At 41.5% G+C, this 21,078-nt stretch overlaps 1 protein-coding gene across 6 annotated transcripts in view; it reads left to right on the top strand.

Moving 5' to 3' along the window:
* Nucleotides 1-21,078, top strand: part of LOC139756393 (uncharacterized) — a 620,019-nt gene that overhangs the window by 95,482 nt on the left and 503,459 nt on the right. For all 6 annotated transcript variants that reach the window (XM_071675803.1, XM_071675802.1, XM_071675800.1 and 3 more), the window contains exon 4: nucleotides 10,915-11,071. In XM_071675803.1, coding sequence (XP_071531904.1) covers nucleotides 10,915-11,071 — 157 coding nt within the window. The remainder of the gene's footprint in view (nucleotides 1-10,914; nucleotides 11,072-21,078) is intronic.

Raw genomic sequence — 21,078 nt, 5'->3', positions numbered from 1 at the left:
TGGATCGATCTGGTATACCGGGGTTGATGTGCTGTCAGTGGATTGAATCAGGGCATGTGAAGCGTCTGGGGTAAACCATGGAAAGTTGCGTGGGTCCTGGATGTGGAAAGGGAGCTGTGGTTTCGGTGCATTATTACATGACATTTAAAGACTGAGTGTGAATGAATGGGTCCTTTGTTGTGTTTTCCTAGCACTACCTCGCACACATGAGGGGGGAGGGGGTTGTTATTACATGTGTGGCGAGGTGGCGATGGGAATGAATAAAGGCAGACAGTACGAATTATGTACATGTGTATATATGTATATGTCTGTGTGTGTATATATATGTATACGTTGAGATGTATAGGTATGTATATTTGCGTGTTTGGATATGTGACATACACATGTATATATATACATGTCCACACACGCACATATACCTACCTATACTTCTCAATGTATACACATATATACACACAGACATATACATATATACACATGTATGTAATTCATACTGTCTTCCCTGATTAATTCCCATCACCACCCCACCACACATGAAATGACACACCCCCTCCCCCCTCATATGCACGAGGTAGTGCTAGGAAAAAACAACAAAAGGCCAAATTTGTTCACACTCAGTCTCTAGCTATCATGTATAATGCACTGAAACTACAGCTCCCTTTCCACATCCAGGCCAAACAAAATTTCCATGGTTTACCCCAGACACTTCACATGCCCTGGTTCAATCCATTGACAGCACATCGACTCCGGTATACCAAATTGTTCCAATTCACTCTATTCCTTGCACACCTTTCACCCAACTGCATTTTCAGGCCCCGATCGCTCAAAATCTCTTTCACTCCATCCTTCCACCTCCAATTTGGTCTGCCACTTCTCCTTGTTCCCTCCACCTCTGACACATATATCCTCTTTGTCAATCTTTCCTTACTCATTCTCTCTATGTGACTAAACCATTTCAATACACCCTCTTCTGCTCTGTCAAGCATACTCTATATTACCCACGTCTCTCTTACCCTTTCATTACTTACTCGATCAAACCACCTCACACCATATATTGTCCTCAAACATCTCATTTCCAACACATTCACCCTCATCCGCACAACCCTATCTATCGCCCATGCCTTGCAACCATATAACATTGTTGGAACCACTATTCCTTCAAACACAGCCATTTTTGCTTTCCGAGATAATGTTCTCACCTTCCACACATTCTTCAATGCTCTCAGAATCTTTGCCTCCTCCCCCACCCTGTGACTCACTTCCTCTTCCATGGTTTCTCCCGCTGCCAAATCCACTCCAAGATATCTTAAACACTTCACTTCCTCCAATTTTTCTTCATTCAACCTTACCTCCCAATTAAATTGTCCCTCAACCCGACTGTACCTAATAACCTTGCTCTTATTCACATATACTCTCAACTTTCAATATACATATAACAGCTTTAGTGCATGAGACCGGGTGATTTTAATGCAAAGGGGAGTAATGTGGCAGTTGAGGGAATAATTGGTGCATATTGGGTGTTCAGTGTTGTAAATGGAAATAGTGAAGAGCTTGTAGATTTTTGTGCTGAAATAGGACTGGTGATTGGGAATACCTGGCTTAAAAAGAGAGATATACATAAGTATACATATGTAAGTAGGAGAGATGGCCAGAGAGTGTTATTGGATTACATGTTAATTGATAGATGCATTAAAGAGAGACTTTTGGATGTTAATGTGCTGAGAGGGGCAACTTGGAGGAGGGATGTCTGATCATTATCTTCTTGAGGCAAAGGTGAAGAATTGTAAAGCTTTTCAGAAAAGAAGGATATTGGGGAGAAAAGAGTGGTGAGAGTAAGTGAGCTTCAAAAGGAGGCTTGTGTGTGGAAGTACCGGGAGAGATTGAGTGCAGAATGGAAAAAGGTGATAGCAGAGATATATTTATATTTATATGTATTCTGTATTCTATTCATGTGTCATACTTAATCACTGTCTTTCGCATTAGCGAGGTAGCACAAGGAAACAGATGAAAGAATGGCCCAATCCACTGACATACACATGTATATACATTTCAATGTATGCTTACATATACTTTTTTTTTCTTTTTTTTTGCTTTGTCGCTGTCTCCCGCGTTTGTGAGGTAGCGCAAGGAAACAGACGAAAGAAATGGCCCAACCCACCCCCATACACATGTATATACATACGTCCACACACGCAAATGTACATACCTACACAGCTTTCCATGTTTTACCCCAGACGCTTCACATGCCCTGATTCAGTCCACTGACAGCACGTCAACCCCGGTATACCACATCGATCCAATTCACTCTATTCCTTGCCCTCCTTTCACCCTCCTGCATGTTCAGGCCCCGATCACACAAAATCTTTTTCACTCCATCTTTCCACCTCCAATTTGGTCTCCCACTTCTCGTTCCCTCCACCTTCGACACATATATCCACTTGGTCAATCTTTCCTCACTCATTCTCTCCATGTGACCAAACCATTTCAAAACACCCTCTTCTGCTCTCTCAACCACACTCTTTTTATTTCCACACATCTCTCTTACCCTTACGTTACTTACTCGATCAAACCACCTCACACCACACATTGTCCTCAAACATCTCATTTCCAGCACATCCATCCTCCTGCGCACAACTCTATCCATAGCCCATGCCTCGCAACCATACAACATTGTTGGAACCACTATTCCTTCAAACGTACCCATTTTTGCTTTCCGAGATAATGTTCTCAACTTCCACACATTCTTCAAGGCTCGCAGAATTTTCGCCCCCTCCCCCACCCTATGATCCACTTCCACTTCCATGGTTCCATCCGCTGCCAGATCCACTCCCAGATATCTAAAACACTTTACTTCCTCCAGTTTTTCTCCATTCAAACTTACCTCCCAATTGACTTGACCCTCAACCCTACTGTACCTAATAACCTTGATCTTATTCACATTTACTCTTAACTTTCTTCTTTCACACACTTTACCAAATTCAGTCACCAGCTTCTGCAGTTTCTCACATGAATCAGCCACCAGCGCTGTATCATCAGCGAACAACAACTGACTCACTTCCCAAGCTCTCTCATCCCCAACAGACTTCATACTTGCCCCTTTCCAAAACTCTTGCATTCACCTCCCTAACAACCCCATCCATAAACAAATTAAACAACCATGGAGACATCACACACCCCTGTCGCAAATGTACATTCACTGAGAACCAGTCACTTTCCTCTCTTCCTACACGTACACATGCCTTACATCCTCGATAAAAACTTTTCACTGCTTCTAACAACTTGCCACCCACACCATATATTCTTAATACCTTCCACAGAGCATCTCTATCAACTCTATCATATGCCTTCTCCAGATCCATAAATGCTACATACAAATCTATTTTCTTTTCTAAGTATTTCTCACATACATTCTTCAAAGCAAACACCTGATCCACACATCCTCTACCACTTCTGAAACCACACTGCTCTTCCCCAATCTGATGCTCTGTACATGCCTTCACCCTCTCAATCAATACCCTCCCATATAATTTACCAGGAATGCTCAACAAACTTATACCTCTGTAGTTTGAGCACTCACTCTTATCCCCTTTGCCTTTGTACAATGGCACTATGCATGCATTCTGCCAATCCTCAGGCACCTCACTATGAGTCATACATACATTAAATAACCTTACCAACCAGGCAATAATACAGTCACCCCCTTTTTTAATAAATTCCACTGCAATACCATCCAAACCTGCTGCCTTGCCGGCTTTCATCTTCCGCAAAGCTTTTACTACCTCTTCTCTGTTTACCAAATCATTTTCCCTAACCCTCTCACTTTGCCCACCACCTCGACCAAAAGAACCTATATCTGCCACTCTATCATCAAACACATTCAACAAACCTTCAAAATACTCACTCCATCTCCTTCTCACATCACCACTACTTGTTATCACCTCCTACATATACATACACAGACATATACATATATACACATGTACATATTCATACTTGCTGCCTTCATCCATATTGTTCACGCTCAGTCTCTAGTTGTCATGTGTAATGCACCGAAACCACAGTTCCCTTTCCACGTCCAGGCCCCACAAAACTTTCCATGGTTTACCCCAGACACTTCACATGCTCTGGTTCAATCCATTGACAGCACATTGACCCCGGTATACCATATCGTTCCAATTCACTCTTTTCCTTGCACACCTTTCACCCTCCTGTATGTTCAGGCTCTGATCGCTCAAAATCTTTTTCACCCCATCCTTCCACCTTTAATTTGGTCTACCACTTATCGTTCCCTCCACCTCAGAAACATATATTTTCTTTGTCAATCTTTCCTCACTCATTCTTTCCATGTGACCAAACCATTTGAACACACCTTCCTCTGCTTTCACAACCACACTCTTTTCATTACCACACATCTCTCTTACCCTTTCATTACTTTTTCGATCAAACCACTTCACACCACATATTGTCCTCAAACATTTCATTTCCAACTTATCCACCCTCCTCCTCACCACCCTATCTATAGCCCATGCCTCGCAACCATATAACATTGTTGGAACTATTATTCCTTCAAACATACCCATTTTTGCTCTTTGAGATAATGTTCTCACCTTCCACACATTCTTCAGCACTTCCAGGACTTTCGCCCCCTACCCCACCCTGTGACTCACTTCCGCTTCCATGGTTCCATCCACTGCAAAATCCACTCTCAGATATCTAAAACACTTCACTTCCTCCTTTTTTTCTCCATTCAAACTTACCACCCAATTATTTTATCCCTCAACCTTAGTGAACCTAATAACCTTGCTCTTATTTACATTTTCTCTTTACCAAGCTCAGTCGACAACTTTTGCAGTTTCTCACCCGAATCAGCTACCAGTGCTGTATCATCAGCGAACAACAACTGACTCACTTCCCAAGCCCTCTCATCCATAACTGACTGCATACTTGCCCCTCTCTCCAAAGCTCTTGCATTCACCTCCCTAACCACCCCATCCATAAACAAATTGAACAGTCATGGAGATATCACACACCTCTGTTGCAAACTGACATTCACTGGGAACCAATCACTTTCCTCTCTTCCTACTTGTATACATGCCTTACATCCTTGGTAAAAACTTTTCACTGCTTCTAGCAACTCACCTCCCACACCACATACTCTTAGTACCTTCCACAAAGCATCTCTTTCAGCCCTATCATATGCCTTTTCCAGATCCATAAATGCTACATGCAAATCCATCTGTTTTTCTAAGTATTTTTCACATATATTCTTTAAAGTAAACACCTGATCGACACATCTCCCACTTCTGAAACCACACTGCTCTTCCCCAATTTGATGCTCTTTACATGCCTTCACCCTCTCAATCAATACCCTCCCATATTATTTACCAGGAATACTCAACAATCTTATACGTCTGTAATTTGAACACTCGCCTTTTTATCCTCTTCCCCTTTGTGCAGTGGCACTATGCATGCATTCCACCAATCCTCATTTATATTTACATTTCACTCAGAGCCAAAACATCTAGGTTCCTTTCCTCAAACATAGTACCTATCTCTCCTTTTTTTTCTCATCTTGGTTACATCCACACACATATAGACACCCTAGTCTGAGCCTTCGAGGAGGATGAGCACTCCCCGCAAGACTCCTTTTGTTTCTCCTTTTAGAAAGTTAAATACAAGGAGGGGAGTGTTTCTCGCCCTCCGCTATCACCCCATTTAGTCGCCTTCTACAACACGCGGGGAATACATGGGAAGTATTCTTTCTCCTCTATCCCCAGGGATATATTTCTTTATACCCAATTGCTGTTTCCTACGTCGGTGAGGTAGCTCCATATAACAGATGAAGAATGGTCCATTCACTCTTGTACACATATGTATACATATACATATCAACATATACCCATAAGCATACATATATATACCAACAAAATACCCATAAACGTACATACACATACACAGACATATACATATATATACACGTATGTACCTATTCATACTTGCCTTAAGCCATTCCTGGCACTACCCAGTCCCACAGGAAACAGCATCGCTACCTACCCACTACTTCAGTGGGGCATTGCAGGAAAACAGACAGAAAAGGCCACATTCATCCACACGCAGCTTCTAGATGTCATGTGCAATAATGCACTGAAATCAGAGCTCCCTATCTACATCCAGGCCCCACAGACCTTTCCATGGTTTACCATAGATGTTTCATGTGCCCTGCTTCAGTCCATTGACAGCACATTGACCTCAATATACCACATCGTTTCAGTTCACTCTATTCATTGCATGCCTCTCACCCTCTGCTATGTTTAGGCCTCGATCACTGAAAATCTTTTCTCTCTCTGTCCTTCCACCTCCAATTTGGGCTCATGCTTCTACTTGTTCCCTCCACCTCTGAAACATATATCCTCTTTGTCAATCTTTCCTCTCTCATTCTCTCCTTATGTCCAAACCATTTCTACACACCCTCTTCTGCTCTCCCAACCACACTTTTTTTATCTCCGCTATGTTGGAAGGAATAGTGGTTCCAACAATGTTGTATGGTTGCGAGGCGTGGGCTATGGATAGAGTTGTGCACAGGAGGGTGGATGTGCTGGAAATGAGATGTTTGAGGACAATATGTGGTGTGAGGTGGTTTGATCGAGTAAGTAATGTAAGGGTAAGAGAGATGTGTGGAAATAAAAAGAGCGTGGTTGAGAGAGCAGAAGAGGGTGTTTTGAAATGGTTTGGTCACATGAAGAGAATGAGTGAGGAAAGATTGACCAAGAGGATATATGTTTCAGAGATGGAGGGAACGAGGAGAAGTGGGAGACCAAATTGGAGGTGGAAAGATGGAGTGAAAAAAATTTTGAGTGATCAGGGCCTGAACATGCAGGAGGGTGAAAGGTGTGCGAGGAATAGAGTGAATTGGATCGATGTGGTATACCGGGGTCGACGTGCTGTCAATGGATTGAATCAGGGCATATGAAGCATCTGGGGTAAACCATGGAAAGTTCTGTGGGGCCTGGATGTGGAAAGGGAGCTGTGGTTTCAGACATTATTGCATGACAGCTAGAGACTGAGTGTGAACGAATGGGGCCTTTGTTGTCTTTTCCTAGCGCTACCTCGCACACATGAGGGGGGAGGGGGATGTTATTCCATGTGTGGCGAGGTGGCGATGGGAATGAATAAAGGCAGACAGTTTGAATTGTGTGCATGTGTACATATGTATGTGTCTGTGTGTGTATATATATGTGTACATTGAGATATATGGGTATGTATATTTGCGTGTGTGGACGTGTATGTATATACATGTGCATGGGGGTGGGTTGAGCCATTTCTTTCGTCTGTTTCCTCGCGCTACCTCGCAAACGCGGGAGATAGCGACAAAGCAAAATAATGAAAATTTCTCTTACCTTCATTACTTACTTCGTCAAACTACCTCACCCCACACATTATCCTCAAACATTCATTTCCAAGATAACCACCCTCATCTGCACAACCCTATCTGTATCCCATGCCTCACAACCATATAACATTATTGGAACTACTATTCCTTCTAACATACCCATTTTTGCTCTCCAAGATAATGTTCTCTCCTTCCACACATTTTTAGTTGCTCCCAGAACCTTTGCCCCCCTCCCCCACCCCGTGACTCACTTCTGCTTCCATGGTTCCATCTGCTGCTAAGTCCACTCCCAGATATCTAAAACACTTCACTTCCGCTAACGTTTCTCCATTCAAACTTATGTCCTAACTGACTTGTCCCTCAACCCTACTGAACCTGATAACCTTGCTCTTATTCACATTTGCTCTCAACTTTCTCCTTTCTTACACTTTTCCAAACCCAGTCACCAACTTCTATAGTTTCTCACTTGAATCAGCCACTCTCGCATTATCATTGGCGAACAACAACTGACTCACTTCCCAGGTCCTCTCATTCCCAACAGACTGCATACTCGCCCCTCTTTCCAAAACTTGCATTTACCTCACTAACCACTCCTTCCATAAACATATTAAACAACCATGTGGACATCACACACCCCTTCTGTAGACTGACGTTCACTGGGAACCATTCACTTTCCTCTCTTCCTCCTCATACACATGCCTTACATCCTTGGTAAAATCTTTTCACTGCTTCTTCCAACTTACCTCCCACACCATATACTCTTAAGACCTTCTGTAAAGCATCTCTATCAAGCCTATCATATGCGTTCTCCAGGTCCATAAGTGCTACATTAAAAATCCATCTGCTTTTTTAAGTATTTCTCACACATTCTTCTGAGAAAACTCCTGATCCACGCATCCTCTACCACTTCTGAAACCACACTGCTCTTCCCCAATCTGATGCTCTGTACATGCCTTGACCCTCTCAATCAATACCTTCCCATATAATTTCCCAGGAGTACTCAACAGACTTATGCTTCTATTGTTTGAACACTCGCCTTTATCCTAGCCTGAGCCAGGTACCTATTTTGTGTACCAACCCTTGGGGTGAATGAACAGCTGGGTTGACTTTGACTGACTGCAGCAACCTATGTGCTCGACCCTGGGCGGCTCTTGAATGCACCACAGTCAGCAATGCTAACCCCTACACCACCGGAGTCCTGCATACCACACACTTGATTTTTATGCTTAAGCACTATGTCTGGAATATCTCTCACTCCTTTTCTATCCCTTTAGTTTCATTTTCTCTCAGCTTTTTCCATTTTTTGCTGTCTCTTTTAATATCTCTTTATGCAGGCCACTTTTCAAAGCTTGCTCAGTTCCTTTACTCTTTACACACATATCTTACACCCACTTTCCCTGAACCTTTAAATAACTTATTCATGCTTCTGTTAAGAACTGATCAGACATTGCATGTGCTGCCCTTTTTAGCATGTTACCTCTCTTTTGTACTTCTGTCACAACACAATTCATTAATGCCTGTAAACCCTCACCCCCACTCACTCATATATACATTATTTTTTATTATTTTGCTTTGCCGCCGTCTCCCGCGTTTGCGAGATAGCGCAAGGAAACAGACGAAAGAAATGGCCCAACCCACCCCCATACACATGTATATACATACACGTCCACACACGCAAATATACATACCCATACATCTCAATGTACACATATATATACACACACAGACACATACATATATGCACATGCACACAATTCACACTGTCTGCCTTCATTCATTCCCATCGCCACCTCGCCACACATGGAATAACATCCCCCTTTCCCCTTCATGTGTGCGAGGTAGTGCTAGGAAAAGACAACAAAGGCCCCATTCGTTCACACTCAGTCTCTAGCTGTCATGCAATAATGCCCGAAACCACAGCTCTCTTTCCACATCCAGGCCCCACAGAACTTTCCATGGTTTATCCCAGACGCTTCACATGCCCTGGTTCAATCCATTGACAGCACGACGACCCTGGTATACCACATCGATCCAATTCACTCTATTCTTTGCCCACCTTTCACCCTCCTGCATGTTCAGGCCCCGATCACTCAAAATTTTTTTCACTCCATCTTTCCACCTCCAATTTGGTCTCCCACTTCTCCTCGTTCCCTCCACCTTCGACACATATATCCTCTTGGTCAATGTTTCCTCACTCATTCTCTCCATATGCCCAAACCATTTCAAAACACCCTCTTCTGCTCTCTCAACCACACTCTTTTTATTTCCACACCTCTCTCCTACCCTTACATTACTTACTCGATCAAACCACCTCACACCACATATTGTCCTCAAACATCTCATTTCCAGCACATCCACCCTCCTGCGCACAACTCTATCCATAGCCCACGCCTCGCAACCATACAACATTGTTGGAACCACTACTCCTTCAAACATAGCCATTTTTGCTTTCTGAGATAATGTTCTCGACTTCCACACATTCTTCAAGGCTCCCAGGATTTTCGCCCCCTCCCCCACCCTATGATTCACTTCCACTTCCATGGCTCCATCCGCTGCCAGATCCACTCCCAGATATCTAAAACACTTTACTTCCTCCAGTTTTGCTCCATTCAAACTTACCTCCCAATTGACTTGACCCTCAACCCTACTGTACCTAATAACCTTGCTCTTATTCACATTTATTCCTAACTTACATACATGTAAATATTTTCTTAAACCAAATATTTACTATCACCATATCTCTTTCAGCACATAACACAATAAGCTTATTGATATTATTATTCACACCAGAGACCGTATGTCCTCCAGTTATATCATCAGTTGCCTCATTACCCACCCTTTCTTTCAGGAATGCTATTGAAGATTGTTTTTTGTTAGTTCCTCTGTTGAAGATTGCATTTTTGTTGGTATATGTTATTTGGTCTTATTGTAAATGAATCTTACTGAATAAACTAGCGTGTGAGTTAAAGTGCCTATGTTTCTTTCACCTTCTGGATTATAGTAATGGCCACAGCACTTGCACAGTGATTTGAACTTGTATCTTTCTCCTTTATTGGGAATGGCATACTTCTTTATTATAGGCTCAAATGTTTCCTGTTGATTGTCAAGCACAAAAATCTACTGTGAGTCAGAAACATCCTTCTTTATATATAGAAAATGTACAAACCCATTCTGTTGTCACTTTCTTTTTAAATCTTTGAATAGAAATGTCTGAAAAGCTGGCTACATTTATGTAATGCAATGAGCTATTAGCAATGTAGGAGAGAGGTTAACAGCTAGTTGATCAAAGCAGTGTCTGGATCAGGAGATAAAACTTTATTTATTGGTGATAAGCTTCTAGTGGCTGGTTATTTGAGGATGAGTTAAGCATTTTCTTGGTTAGTTTTACTCCCATTTGATGGCCATATATGCTGCTACACTTACAGACAGATGATAACTATGTCTATTCAGTTCTTATGTCCAAAGGCAGAAAGAAGGTTCATAATTAATATATATTTTCTAATCAGTTGTGATACACCTTGCAGGATGTACCAAAGGAGGATTTGGAAGCTATATTGGACTACATGTATGCAGGAACAGTGAGAGTAGCACACTCTGGTTTGGCCTCACTCCTGCATACTGCTGAAGGACTTCAGGTTAAGGGCTTAATCCTCTCTGATCACCTTAGAGCACACTCTAGTAGTAAGTGAACTAACCTAATTAACTCATTATTCATGCTAATTGCTAACTCAGTGTAAAATCATGTCTAATTACACTGCTCCATAGTGAGTGGTAGATTCAGTTGCTTATCTTGTGCTTTTTAAAAAAGAATATTCCAGATTTTGCTTCCCGGCTCTTGACTTATTCTGTTTACACTTTTATGTATGACAGAGTGTAACTGAAAATACATTTTGTAATCTTTATTCTGTCTTTTTGCTTTTTCCAAAGTAATGCCTGAACTGATAATGAAGGCCAACTGATTTACCAAACTTTGTTGAATTGATAATGAATGCTGTCAATTAATGATTATGGATAGCATGTATAATTAATCCTAACTTGAAAATTTAGGAGGCTGGTTGGCATTTGTTGCCAGTTCAAGCATTAGCTTAGAAATATAAGGATATCTATACTTATTGCTTATTTACTTACCTGATTAAATATGTTAGGGTTATGGATAGCTTTGCTGCTAGATATGATTTTGATGGAGGTATTATAAGTGTCATGAATATGACATAAAGTTTTGATACAATATTCACTGACATTGTTTGCTTTTTTTTCCTTTCATAGCTAAATTGTGGAGCTTCTTTCCTTCTTTTGTATTTTCTGACTCCCACTCTGTCATTCTTTTTGAGTACATCCATCACTACATGGAAAACAGATACAGTTTGTTTCCCTAGCTGGCCCAATTCTTCTGGGTGACCTTACCCATGATCATTCCCATTAAGAGGGAGAAGTGGGGGGAATTGATGAGTTTATATACGCCAGACCACAGTAGCAGTGGGACAGACATATCAGTGGATCAAATCAAGGAAGCAGAATTGTTGTATGGATGTAATTCTTTGCACCTGAATGCAGAAGAATGGAAGAGAGTTGACATATGAATTGAAATGCTTGAGGATGATATTTAGTTTGAGGAACAGATGATGAAAGGCTACATTCATTCACATCCATTTTCTAGCTGTCATGTGTATTGCACCAAAACCACAGCCCCTATCCACAACCAGACTCCACAGACCTTTCCATGGTTTACCCCAACCACATGACATGCCCTACTTCAGTCCATTGAAAGCACATTGACCCCTGTGTACCACATCATTCCAGTTCATTCTGTCCTGAGCATGTCTTTCAACCCCTTGCATATTCAGGCCCTGATTGATCAAAATCTTTTTCACTCCATTCTTCCATCTCCATTTTGGTCTCCTCTTGTTCTGGTTTTTAAACAGAAATGGAGCAGATGAACAAGCACAGGAACAAGTTTGGCAGCACACTCTTTCAGTACATGGGGAATGATGCCATCAGGTGCATAATCCTTGCTTGTGTCCAGAAAGAGAAGCACTTTTCAGATTGTTTGAAAATACTTTACAGGGAGGGGCATAGGATTAGTAAGAGGGACATCAGAAGGCCGAAAGAATGATAGTCATCTAAGGTAGAGTTAGGGGAGACACGAGAACCAGAGAGAGTTGTTTTATGTACGTGAGAGACAGCTTTAGTATCGTCAGAGTGAAAAGTGAAGGAAAGGTCAAGTGACAGAAGTTGTTAGTGATGCCCATGGCTGAAGACTGGAAAGACCTATCACTAGATGGAGAGGAGAGGTTATCGCAGTTCCTTTGAATAAAGGAGCACTTTGTCTCACGGATAATGTACTTGCTATGACTGCAGGCAGTGATAAATGCTGAATGAGAATTGGAGGAATTAGAGTTTTTCCAAGCCTGATATGCCTAATTCCTTGCCTGAATGGTTTGAGAACAGGAACGGTTGAATCATGGATTTGAGGAAGAAGTTATCTTGGAGGAGAGGGGATAAATGCTACCATTCCTTAAGGAATAATCTCTGCTATGTGTCTGGCAGAGACACAAGCATCAATACATAGTAGACAGTAATTCACCCAAGGAAAGTCATAAAGGAATTTTCACTAATTATTCCTGTCAGCTTTGTTGATCTGCCATTATTTATCTTTGAAAGAGGCTGCTGGAGGGGGAGGTGCCATTGAAATAGATTAATTTATGAGAGTGTGGTCAGATGGATTAATTGGGGGTGAAATTGTGTAGCTACAGCAAGAAGGAGACTGCTCCAGAATATTAGAAAACTGATCATAGTGGTTAGGAATATGGGTGGGGTATGTGACAATTTGCTTTGGATCACTGAGAATGGAGAATTTAAGGGCTTCAATCCTCCCATCATCAGTATGGAAGGAGTTCAGTCATTCCCTATGATGAACATTGAAATCCCCTAGGTAGAGAATCTCATCTTGAGAGTGAAAGGCTGTCATAGGCTTAAGGCAAGACTTTGAATAGTCAAAGAAAGTTACAAATGTAGAATTAGGAGAGAAGCACAGGGATATGATTGAGAGGCTCCAGAGAAAGGCAACCAAGATGGCACATGAATTGTTAGAGCTGATCCACATTGACTTGCTGAAGGTGAAACAGCTGTCCATTTTGGAGGAGAAAAGAGAGAGGGGTGGAATAAGTCTTTTTCTTAAATCGACTGGATAATGTTGATAGTAAACAGTTTTTCACAAGATGCAGTGCCAGAGTTACCAGGCAGTGATAAGAAGCTGAGAAAGAGGCTTGTTAAGAAGGTTATAAAGAAATATTGGTTAGTATAAGGTTAGTAGATGGTTGGAATGGTCAAAATCACGAGACAGAAAGTGCTGGCTTCTTACAAAGATTAGAAAGTTGTCTTAATGGTAAAAGAAAAACTAGAGGCAGGGCACATGAGTTTAGAACTCTTTCCAAGTGATTCATATATCGGTAATTGCAAATAGTTAATTAAGAAAGAGGAAAGGATGAATAGATAAAAGATGTCAAAAAGCAAAGAATCTTTGAGATAGGCAGTGAAGCACTGCAGCCATATTCATCAGAAAGTTAAAGAGCAGATAATCAGGCTATGGGATTCAGATGGAAGGACTGTGGAGGATGATGTAAGGATATGTATATAGAAGGAACTGAATAAATGGTAAAAAAGTGTTTTCACAGTGGAAGACAATGTAGTCCCAACACCAACAAGATGGAATTGGGAGAATGAAAGGATTGACATATTTAGTAAGGACATAAAGAGAACATGAAAAGAACTTGACCCATTGAAGGCTCCTGGTCCTGATGAAATTTCATATTATTTGCTGAAGATGCGAGCAGATATGTGAGACATTTTATTTTTATGTTATACTTAGTCTCTGTCTCCTGCGTTAGTGAGGTAGCACAATGAAACAGATGAAAGAATGGCCCAACCCACCCACATACACATGTATATTCATAAACGTCCACACTCGCATATATACATACCTATACATTTCAGCATATACATACATGTACATACATATTTACATATATATATATTTTTTTTTTCTTTTTTTTAAACTATTCGCCATTTCCCGCGTTAGCGAGGTAGCGTTAAGAACAGAGGACTGGGCCTTAGTGGAATATCCACACCTGGCCCCCCTCTGTTCCTTCTTTTGGAAAAAAAAAAAAAAAAAAAAAAACAAGGAAACAGACAAAAGAAATGGCCCAACCCACCCCCATACACAACGTACACACACACATGCCCACACACGCAAATATACATACCTATACATCTCAATGTACCCATATATATACGCACACAGACACATACCTTATATACCCATGCACACAATTCACACTGTCTGCCCCTATTCATTCCCATCGCCACCTCGCCACACATGGAATACCATCCCCCTCCCCCCTCATGTGTGCGAGATAGCACTAGGAAAAGACAACAAAAGCCCCATTCGTTCACACTCAGTCTCCAGCTGTCACGCAATAATGCCCGAAACCACAGCTCCCTTTCCACATCCAGGCCCCACACAACTTTCCATGGTTTATCCAGGACGCTTCACATGCCCTGATTCAATCCACTGACAGCACGTCAACCCCGGTATACCACATCGATCCAATTCACTCTATTCCTTGCCTGCCTTTCACCCTCCTGCATGTTCATGCCCCGATCACACAAAATCTTTTTCAGTCCATCTTTCCACCTCCAATTTGGTCTCCCACTTCTCCTCGTTCCCTCCACCTCCGACACATATATCCTCTTGGTCAATCTTTCCTCACTCATTCTCTCCATGTGCCCAAACCATTTCAAAACACCCTCTTCTGCTCTCTCAACCACGCCCTTTTTATTTCCACACATCTCTCTTATCCTTACGTTACTTACTCGATCAAACCACCTCACACCACACATTGTCCTCAAACATCTCATTTCCAGCACATCCACCCTCCTGCGCACAACTCTATCGATAGCCCACGCCTCGCAACCATACAACATTGTTGGAACCACTATTCCTTCAAACATACCCATTTTTGCTTTCCGAGATAATGTTCTCGACTTCCACACATTCTTCAAGGCTCCCAGGATTTTCGCCCCCTCCCCCACCCTATGATCCACTTCCGCTTCCATGGTTCCTTCCGCTGCCAGATCCACTCCCAGATATCTAAAACACTTTACTTCCTCCAGTTTTGCTCTATTCAAACTTACCTCCCAATTGACTTGACCCTCAACCCTACTGTACCTAATAACCTTGCTCTTATTCACATTTACTCTTAACTTTCTTCTTTCACACACTTTACCAAACTCAGTCACCAGCTTCTGCAGTTTCTCACATGAATCAGCCACCAGCGCTGTATCATCAGCGAACAACAACTGACTCACTTCCCAAGCTCTCTCATCCCCAACAGACTTCATACTTGCCCCTCTTTCCAAAACTCTTGCATTCACCTCCCTAACAACCCCATCCATAAACAAATTAAACAACCATGGAGACATCACACACCCCTGCCGCAAACCTACATTCACTGAGAACCAATCACTTTCCTCTCTTCCTACACGTACACATGCCTTACATCCTCGATAAAAACTTTTCACTGCTTCTAACAACTTGCCTCCCACACCATATATTCTTAATACCTTCCACAGAGCATCTCTATCAACTCTATCATATGCCTTCTCCAGATCCATAAATGCTACATACAAATCCATTTGCTTTTCTAAGTATTTCTCACATACATTCTTCAAAGCAAACACCTGATCCACACATCCTCTACCACTTCTGAAACCGCACTGCAGTTTACCTCCCAATTTACTTGTCCCTCAACCCTATTAAACCTAATATCTTTGCTCTTATTCACATTTACTCTCAGCTTTCTTCTTTCACACACTTTACCAAACTCAGTCACCAGCTTCTGCAGTTTCTCACTCGAATCAGCCACCAGTGCTGTATCATCAGCGAACAACTGACTCACTTCCCAAGCCTTCTCATCCACAACAGACTGCATACTTGCCCCTCACTCCAAAACTCTTGCATTCACCTCTCTAACAACCTCGTCCATAAACAAATTGAACAACCATGGAGGCATCACGCACCCCTGCAGCAAACCGATATTCACTTGGAACCAATCACTTTCCTCTCTTCCTACTCAAATGCATGCCTTACATCCTTGATAGAAAATTTTCACTGCTTCTAGCAACTTACCCCCCACACCATATAATCTTAATACCTTTCACAGAGCTTCTCTATCAACTCTATCGTATGCCTTCTCCAGATCCATAAATGCTACATACAAATCCATCTGTTTTTCTAAGTACTTCTGACATACATTGTTGAAAGCAAACACCTGATCCACACATCCTATACCACTTCTGAAACCACACTGCTCTTCCCCAATCTGATGCTCTGTACATGCCTTTACCCTCTTAATCAATCTCCTTCCATATAATTTCCCAAGAATACTCAACAAACTTATACCTCTGTAATTTGAACACTCACTTTATCCCTTTTGCCTTTGAACAATGGCACTATGCATGCATTTTGCCAGTCCCCAGGCACTTCATCATTAACTATACATATATTGAATATCCTTACCAACCAGTCAAAAACACAGTCATCCTCTTTTTTAATAAATTCCGCTGCAGTACCAACCAAACTCTCCGCCTTGCCGGCTTTCATCTTCCGCAAAGCTTTTACTACCTCTTCTCTGTTTACGAAATCATTCTCTCTGACCCTCTCACTTCGCACACCACCTCAGCTAAAAGACCCTATATCTGCCACTCTATCATCAAACACATTCAACAATCCTTCAAAATACTCTCTCCATCTTCTCGCCTCACCACTACTTGTTATTATTACTTCCCCATTGTCCCCCTTTACCGATGTTCTACCGATGTTCCTATTTGTTCTCTTGTCTTACACACTTTATTTACCTCCTTCCAAAACATCTTTTTATTCTCCCGAAAATTTAATGATACTCTCTCACCCCAACTCTCATTTGCCCTCTTTTTCACCTCTTGCACCTTTCTCTTAACCTCCTGCCACTTTCTTTTATGCATCTCTTAGTCATTTGCACTACTTCCTTGCAAAAATTGTCCAAACTCCTCACTCTTCTCTTTCACTAGCAATCTTACTTCATCACACCACTCTCTACCCTTCCTAATCTGCCCACCTCCCACCTTTCTCATGCCACAGGCATCTTTTGCGCAAGCCATCACTGCATCCCTAAATACATCCCATTCCTCCCCCACTCCCCTTACGTCATTGGCTCTCACCTTTTTCCATTCTGCCCTCAATCTCTCCTGGTACTTCTTCACACAAGTCTCCTTTCCAAGCTCACTTACTCTCACCACTCTCTTCACCCCAGCATTCTCTCCTCTTTTCTGAAAACCTCTATAAATCTTCACCTTTGCCTCCACAAGATAATTATCAGACATCCCTCCAGTTGCCCCCTCAGCACATTAACATCCATAAGTCTCTCTTTCACGCACCTATCAATTAACACATAGTCCAATAACACTCTCTGGCCATCTCTCCTACTTACATATGTATACTTATGTATATCTCTTTTTAAACCAGGTATACACAGTCACCAGTCCTTTTTCAGCACATAAATCTACAAGCTCTTCACCATTTCCATTTGCAACACTGAACACCCCATGTACACCAATTATACCCTCAGCTGCCACATTACTCACCTTTGCATTCAAATCACCTATCACTAAAACCCAGTCTCTTGCATCAAAGCTGCTAACACACTCACTCAGCTGCTTCCAAAACACTTGCCTTCCATGATCTTTCTTCTCATGCCCAGGTGCATAGGCACCAATAATCACACATCTCTCTCCTTCCACTTTCGGTTTTACCCATATCAGTCTAGAGTTTACTTCCCTTCACTTTATCACATACACTCAGAGCTTCAGGAGTAGTGCTGCTCCTTCCTTTGCTCTTGTTCTCTCACCAATCTCTAACTTTACTCCCAAGATATTCCCAAACCACTCTTCCCCTTTACCCTTGAGCTTCGTTTCACTTAGAACCAAAACATCCAGGTTCCTTTCCTCATACATACTACCTGTCTCTCCTTTTTTCTCATTGTGGTTACATACACACACATTTAGACACCCCAGGCTGAGCCTTTGAGGAGGGTGAGCACTCCCTGCATGACTCCTTCTTCTGTTTCCCCTTTTAGAAAGTTGAAATACAAGGAGGGGAGGGTTTCTAGCCCCTCGCTCCCATCCCCTTTTGTTGCCTTTGACGACACATGGGGAATGCGTGGGAAGTATTCTTTCTCTCCTATCCCAAGGGATAATGTAAGACATATTTTGTGAAATATTGTTCAAGATGTCACTCAAGAAAAGCAAAGGGCAAAGGGAGTGGAAAAGGGCAAATGTCTTACTTGTGTACAAGAAAGTAGACCAGGAATAAGCACTGACCAGACCAGTTTCCCTGATGAGTGTAATATGTAGGGACCTGAAAAAGGTAATCAGGAAACAAATGGATGATTTCTATGAAGGAGAAATTACCTAAATGAGAGACAGCACAGTTTTAGAGAGAGGAGTTCATACATGTGTACTGAACCAGAGGGTATAGACTCCTTTCTTGATATGTTTGCAGATGATGGGAAGGTTATGATAGAAGTGAAAAGCAAGGAAGATTGCATCAATTTACAAAGGGACCTGGACATATTCTGAAGTTGGTCTGATACATGGTTGATGAAATTCAGACACAAGTTAAAGTAATGTAAGACAGTAGATCAAAGTGAAAGAAGGTCTCAATATGAATATGAACTTGCATGAAATAGGCTTCAGGATTTTGTGAGTAAAAGGGACTTGGGAGTTGACATCATCTTTAATCTGTTGCCAGAGGCTCATATTCTTAGAGTAAGCAGAGAGACAAAGTGTCTGCTGGCAAATAGTAGATAAGCTTTTAAGTCAATAGAAAAGGAAATATTTAGCAAGCTATTCATATTCTGCATAGGGTCAAAACTAGAATATGCCTTTCATGTTTGATCACTGCACTTCCAGAAGCACAGAGAGCTAATAGAGAAGTTCCAGTGGATGGCAGCATAAGTGGTATCAGACATAAGAGCTGGATTACAGTGAAAATTTGGAAGCCTTAAATTTGTTCAATATAAAAGAGATGAGAAAGATGTAACCTGAATATAATGTTTTTTTTTTTCTTATTTTTTAACCAGATTGATGATGTTGAAGGTAAACATTTTTTGATGAACATTTCTTTGAAAGATGTATAGGTAAAACAACCAGAGGACAAAACATAGGATTATGCAAGGAACATATTAGAAAAGGAAAAAGAAGTACTTCTATAGTATGAGTGGCAGATGAATGGATTAAACTGAAGGAGAAAGTGGTAAATGTGTACAGCATACAAAATTTTAGAAAGTTGTACAATAGTAAAAAAATGTTCAAGAGATGGGACACCACATGAGTAAAAATCCTCAAGGTGCAATACAAATAGATGATTCCACACATGTGTAAAGACTTGCATTTGTACATACACCTTTGCCTTCCTACCACAGGATCCCCTTCCATTACTGTGTGGCCATTGGCAACTCAAGGGTGGGCCATTTTGATAACTGTTTCTTTCCCTATACCTCGAAGTTTTGGAACTCTCTACCCTCTCATGTCTTTCCCAATAACTGTGACCTGATAGCTTTGAAAAGACAGGATTTTCACTTCCTCCAAAAGTCATGAATACTTTCCTTTGCCTTTTCTTTTTTCCCTTTCATCAAACTCTCCGGTTAAAGTCTAGCTGTGATGTGGACTATTGTCCATAAGGCCTTTCTGTGATGTGGACTTTTGTACATGACTAGAGCTTCCACCTTAGAAAAAAAGAAAAAGCTTCCTCAGCCTCTTGAATGCCTTCATATCCACTGGGCTTTTTAAGTGAACAGAAAAATTGAATAGTTAAGTGTCTTCAGTGAGGGAGTTGCATTTTCAGTGTGAGGATTCTTGTAACACAAGGAATTTGTGTTTGTAATGCTGGAGAGATAGATGATGTCCAATATGCAGATGAGAAAGGGTTAATTGTACTTGCATTAGGAGTGTATTTTTAATGTATGTAAGGTGGAATTGTGTTAAGAATGGGTTGGAAAGGGATTTGTTGAGTGCTGTGTGGATCATTTTAGTACGTATCTGTTTTGTCATTGCTGCATGTGCTAAGGGAGGGAGGATCTCTACATATAGGCTGTTGAAGTTGATGCTTTCTATTTTTACTTGGGGTTTGGTGATTGGTTATGGAATGGTTTTGATGGGAAGGGTTTAGTGCTGTTACAAAGGCCCAGTTGCTTAGCATATAGAGGTGAAATTGTATTAGAAGTGTTTTTTATATCATACTTCATCTGGAAGAGGTTACCATGTGAATGTGAAGTCACTTTAACTCACCTGATGCAGACTTGTACACAATATCACCACACCTCTTGATCTTTATTCCTGTCCATTGAACATGACCAACTATTTGAGCACTGTGGGAGCCCAATAGATGGGAATCCTGGGCCAGAGAGGTTAGGGTAAGGTAATGCCATTTACTGGTATTTATTACTGCATCTGTAATTACTGATCACTTGTACTGGAGGTGTTTGTGTTTAAAGCCTGAAGTATGAATGAAGGTTTAGTATTCTATTCTGACTCAACTTTCTGTGGAAAATGAATGGCTAAGGTTCTGTGTGGTATTGTAGAAGATTTTCACT

Source organism: Panulirus ornatus, chromosome 21, assembly GCF_036320965.1.
Source record: "Panulirus ornatus isolate Po-2019 chromosome 21, ASM3632096v1, whole genome shotgun sequence".
Lineage (NCBI taxonomy): Eukaryota > Metazoa > Arthropoda > Malacostraca > Decapoda > Palinuridae > Panulirus > Panulirus ornatus.
The sequence above is the reverse complement of the archived record's forward strand: the minus strand, read 5'-3'. Positions and strand labels throughout refer to the sequence as shown.